This window comes from Pistacia vera, unplaced genomic scaffold (genome assembly GCF_008641045.1).
Source record: "Pistacia vera cultivar Batoury unplaced genomic scaffold, PisVer_v2 Contig1002, whole genome shotgun sequence".
Classification (NCBI taxonomy): Eukaryota; Viridiplantae; Streptophyta; class Magnoliopsida; order Sapindales; family Anacardiaceae; genus Pistacia; species Pistacia vera.
In genome coordinates this window covers 551770-557403 of record NW_022195031.1, presented here as the reverse complement: position 1 = coordinate 557403, position 5634 = coordinate 551770, and the positions used below count along the sequence as shown (strand labels likewise).

Below are 5634 nucleotides of genomic sequence, written 5' to 3'. Positions count from 1 at the left end.
ATGGAGGGACTTTACCTGCATGGTACGTATGATCTGAAATGGGTTCGATGAAGTATTTCTTCATCGTGGTTTAGGGACTATGGCAATTGCTAGATGTTTACCATAGTCGTTGGGCCCCGGACGGGTTTTCGATTCATCCAGAACCGGCTCACAGCTAATCCACGGTGGACCTACATGGTCACACCAGTAGCCTTCAGAAGTTAGAGAAGATGAGAAAGAGAAATGATTACTGAAGAGGGCTAGCACCTTCCGAGGGTAATAACGGGATTTCTATGTAATAGTTACATAGAAAATAATTTGTGACATTTTAAGGGTTAAAATGGTCAAGCAATAATTAATTATATTTAATTATTATATCTTAAGTGTAAGATTAATGAGATGAACAAAAATAACCTTTTAATAGTTAAAGGGTAAAAGGTAAATTTATGAGTTGTTAATGTAAACTAGTTTAGTTTACATGGGCCCTTGAATAATATTGATTATTCAAAGGGTAGCATATTAAATTCATGGGGTCCCTTTATAAAATAAGATTTTATTGGGCTTGGAAGTGAAAAATAAATAATTGCAAAATAGCCCAAGTATATATTTGCAAAAGGTTGTATTTTGTTCATTATTACTGTTCACTCAAACACAAACTAAAAGCTCTCTCTCCTAGCCAAGGCCACTCTAATCCCTCAAGTGTGTTAAAGTGTGGAGGTTTCATCCTTTTGAAGCTAAATCTTCACATCCAAAGCCAGGTAGGTATAATCTCATATCCAAGCTTTGCATGTAAACCCTTTTTTTAATCCATGCTTTCATGCTTTCATTCTCCATCTCCACCACTCTTCATGCATGCTGAATCTTTCATTATGGGCCCGATAGAATCGAGTTTTTCTAAGTATCCAACTCCATTGATTTTTTATTATCATCTCTAGATACTATTTGGCCAGTAGCAATATGGAGTGTTGTGCGGTCAATCTGGTGAGGATAATTCCTTATTAGGAGAGAAGATATTTAGTTTGGCTCAATTTGGAAGGAAGATATTCAGATTGACTTAGATTCCAACTAAGGTAGCCGAAGATCATGCAACTTCCTAAGCCTACGCATTTGAATCTTATCTCAACTTTATCATGTAAATGGGTGCTATATAAACCCATCATAACTTGTTTTCAAGGGGGCTGGGTAATTATTCTAAGCAATGTTTCCTAGGAATTATACTGTTCTTTGTAAGCTCTCAAAAACAATAAGATAACAATGGATGTAGGCTCAAGTTCTAACTTGCCAAACCACTTTAAAAATCTCTCTGCCATTTACTTTATTGCATTTATTATTCATCCACTACTGGTTATCCGTAATCTCAAGCACATTCATTCTGGTTCTGACGGGGTCAATTAGAATTCTCTGGTTGGTACAGATTTTTGTATCAACATTTTGGCGCTAGAAGGAGGGCCTGATTCACAGCAGCTCTCCATGTTTTTCCCTCAAGTCTCTACTTCTTCAACAAATCCCAACTTCTTAATCTAGAATCACGTCATCAAATGTGAAAATCTGAGCAGGATAAAGTCTGAATCTGGCTAAGTGGTAAACACAAGAATTGTAGCCCTTCAAGTGAGCTTTCTAATGGTTCAAGAATCATCCAAATATGAGGTCTACAGCTCAAGTTATTGTCAAAATACTGAAGCATATTCCAAATCAGAGTTCTCAGATTGCATGGTCATATCGCTCAGATTGGGCACTTAGATCACTCTGATCTTCAGCTTCAAATCACGTGGCCAGATCGCGTGCTCAAATCTCTCAGATTAGAAAGAGCTCACTAGCTCTCAAGCTCCCAAGCTTTATGATCGAGCAATGCTCTCAGATCAAGCTCTCCATACTTTTTGATCAAGCTCTCCATATTTTCTAATTAAGCAATGCTCTCAAATCAAGCTCTCCAAGCTTTCTAATCGAGCAATGCTCTCAGATCAAGCTCTCTATGCTTTCTGATCGAGCCATGCTCTCAGATCAAACTTCCGTGCTTTCTGATAAAGCAATGCTCTCAGATTAAGCTTTCCATGCTTTCTGATCGAGCTATGCTCTCAGATCAAGCTCTCCATGCTTTCTGATCAAGCTATGCTCTCAGATTAAGCTTTACATTTTTTTGATTGAGTTATGCTCTTAGATCAAGTTCTCCATGCTTTTTGATCGAGCAATGCTCTCAGATCAAGCTCTCTACTCTTTCTAATCGAGCAATGCCCTCAGATCAAGCTCTCCACACTTTTTGATCGAGCTATGCTCTTAGATCAAACTTTCTAAGCTTGATCTGAGAGCATAATCGAGCTATGCTCTCAGATTAAGCTCTCCAAGCTTTCTGATCAAGCAATACTCTCAGATCAAACTTTTCATACTTTCTAATCGAACTATACTGTCAGATCAAGCTCTCCATGCTTTCTGATCGAGCTATGCTCTCAGATCAAGCTCTCCATACTTTCTAATCGAGCTATGCTCTCAGATCAAGCTCTCCATACTTTTTAATCGAGCTATGCTCTTAGATCAAGCTCTCCGAGCTTTCTAATTGAACTCTTCGCACTCTTAGATCGAGCTCTTTATGCTCTTTGATCGAGCTCTTTATGTTCTCAAATCGAGCTCTTTATTCTCTCTGATTGAGCTCATAAGCTCGGTCGTTTGCTGGAGATCACATGTTCAAGATCTCTTAGATCTCTTAGATCGTGCCAGGCATAATTCAAGCTCTTCAGTTCGAGACTGTAGCCTATAGTGCAATACTCATCCAGATCAAAGACATGAGTTTTTGAAGCGCGATTATGCACTCTAAAAAGTGGGGGGCTATTGTTGTGCAGTCAATCCGGAGAGGATAATTCCCTATTAGGAGAGAAAATATTTAGATTGGCTCAATTTGGAAGGAAGATATTCAAATTGACTTAGATTCCAACTAAGGTAGCCGAAGATCATGCAACTTCCTAATCATACGTATTTGAATCTTATCTTAACTCTATCATGTAAATGAGTGCTATATAAACCCATCATGGCTTATTTTCAAGGGGGTTGGGCAATTGTTCTAAGCAAATTTTCCTAGAAATTATACTGTTCTTTGTAAGCTCTAAAAAGCAATAAGATAACAGTGGATGTAGACTCAAGTTGTAACTTACCTAACCACTATAAAAATCTCTCTGCCATTTACTTTATTGCATTTATTATTCATCAACTGCTGGTTATCCGTAATCACGCATACATCTATTCTAGTTTCGACACGCTCAATCAAAATTTTCTGGTTAGTGTAGATTTTTGTATTAACATGAAGCAACCAAGAAGTACCGGGGCAATAGCAATCTATTTCTATAGCAACCAGGATTGACCTTGACCTTAAAGTTACGATCTCAGTGACTACGTGCTTTTCCTTAACTGGTTGTAAAGTCAATTGCACCAGCAAAGACAAATCAAATAGAAAACTCCAATTACTCTCTTACTAATTAATTCTCTATTATTGAATTAATCAAAGTAATAATAAATAATTTAAGGGTCCAATTAATAACGTTATTCCCTATTTTTTCTATAAATATTTTTGTTGAATTTTAGGTCAACTAGTACACGATTATTGGAGCGTGTCCAACAAGGCGTGTCCAACAAGGACTTACGACTGTTCACCTGTGAACTTTCAACCGTTCACTTATGAACCTTCTTCCTTTTTTTCCAATCTGTTCAATATAAATCGTTGTCGTTTCAAATCAATACTCATACTATATAGATATATACCAATCTTCTACCTTCAAACTACAGAAAAAGAAAAAAAAAAAAAAATCTTCCCTTCAAGTTTCAGATTTTCCAATTTTATATCTCAAAAGCTTTGAAAATGAGTCATCATACTGCAGCAAAATTATCCAGGTCGATTATATCTCAACTTGGTACTCGCGGCTTCTCAGTAAACATTTCTGAAACCACCCAAACCTTTGCCAGACTGAGGCCTGCGTTCGCGATTCGGAATTTGAGTACTTCAGTTTCCCCCAATGGCTCGCCAAAGGACGAGAAGAATAACTCTATCAGCTCTGATAAGCAGAATGATAAGATCATTCCTAGCTATTGGGGCGTGGCACCCGCTAAGCTGACTAAAGAAGACGGTTCAGCCTGGAAATGGAACTGCTTCAGGGTTAGTGTGTTTGTAATTGTAGTTTAATTCATTGCTAAAACAAATTATTTGGCTGATTTTTAACATGCTTCAAATTTGACAGCCCTGGGAGACCTACACGGCAGACGTCTCCATTGATGAAACAAGGCACCATAAACCAGAAAACTTCAGGGATAAATTTGCTTATTGGACTGTCCAGGCTCTCAAATACCCGACTCATTTATTCTTTCAGGTACTAATACGATCCTTAATTAATGTCGATATAATAACACTAAAGATTCAATACTGTTAATTTTTCATGGTGAAAAATTACAACTTGGAAATGCCTGCAGAGGCGCCACATGTGTCACGCAATGTTACTAGAGACAGTGGCGGCAGTTCCTGGAATGGTTGGAGGGATGCTTTTGCATTGCAAATCGCTGAGGCGATTCGAACACAGCGGAGGATGGATAAAAGCTCTACTCGAAGAAGCCGAAAACGAGCGAATGCATTTGATGACATTCATAGACTTAGCGAAGCCTGCGTGGTATGAACGTGCCCTTGTTTTTGCAGTCCAGGGAGTGTTTTTCAATGCATATTTTCTGGCGTATTTAGCTTCTCCAAAGCTCGCTCACCGCATAGTGGGCTACTTGGAAGAAGAAGCAGTTATATCTTACAGTGAATTCCTCAAGGATTTGGACAATGGTAGCTTTGAAAATGTCCCCGCTCCTGCAATCGCCATTGATTATTGGCGTTTGCCTCCGGATTCAACTCTCCGAGATGTTGTTGTGGTCATCAGAGCCGATGAGGCTCATCACCGCGACCTTAACCACTATGCATCGGTAAAGCAAGAACCCTTCATTTTCCTAATGGTGATTTTTCTTTTTTTTAATTTCTTGATTGATTTTGTTACTTGCATTGCAGGATATTCAATGTCAAGGACATGAGCTCAAGGACGCACCAGCTCCGATTGGATATCATTAAATTGATCCAAATGCTCAAGGACTATTTATCATGTAAAAATTCTTATGTTATGAATGAAGTTTTGTGTTTTAATTAATTATAATTTGTATAAAAGGTTGTAATCTTTTTTAAATTAAAATATTTTTTTTTCGAATTAATATACATATTTCTACCAATTATTCATTCCATTTAATTCAGTTATTCATAGTCAAAGTAAAAAAATTAACATTTATTCTTACCGTTTTGAGCATATTTCTTAACATTTGTCTTGTATTAGTTAAAGGAATTTTTTATAAGAAATTAATGGTATTTGTTGATACAAAATTCTGCACCAACCAGCGTGATCCGATCGACCTTGCCGGAGTCGAAACCGATGTGCACGTGATTAGTGAAAATCGGCGATGAATATGAATGAAATGAACTAAGAACAAAGAGATTTTTAAAGTGTTTCAACCAGGTTAATAGCCTACGTCATCTGTGTTTTTGTATTTGTTGTGAGAGCTTATAATGCGGTTTTTTTATCTAAAATTCGTAACCCACTCCTCATTGTTTAAGATGGTTTATATACAAGATTGATACAAAGGAAAAAAACGAAA

General features: G+C 37.4%; 1 protein-coding gene across 1 annotated transcript; it reads left to right on the top strand.

Moving 5' to 3' along the window:
* The first annotated feature begins 3706 nt into the window (after positions 1–3706).
* Positions 3707–5135, top strand: LOC116136735 (ubiquinol oxidase 2, mitochondrial-like). Its single transcript, XM_031422431.1, has 4 exons — positions 3707–4117; positions 4200–4328; positions 4429–4917; positions 5000–5135. Exons 1-4 carry the CDS (start codon positions 3824–3826, stop codon positions 5057–5059), a joined length of 972 nt encoding a protein of 323 aa, XP_031278291.1. The 5' UTR covers positions 3707–3823; the 3' UTR covers positions 5060–5135.
* Positions 5136–5634: the final 499 nt, after the last annotated feature.

Bases quoted from the DNA above. Each gene is read 5' to 3' on its own strand.
- LOC116136735 (XM_031422431.1), top strand. From the start codon at position 3,824: ATGAGTCATCATACTGCAGCAAAATTATCCAGGTCGATTATATCTCAA. The intron at 4,118-4,199 runs GTTAGTGTGTTT...CAAATTTGACAG, and splicing joins GGAAATGGAACTGCTTCAGG to CCCTGGGAGACCTACACGGC. The intron at 4,918-4,999 runs GTAAAGCAAGAA...CTTGCATTGCAG, and splicing joins ACCTTAACCACTATGCATCG to GATATTCAATGTCAAGGACA.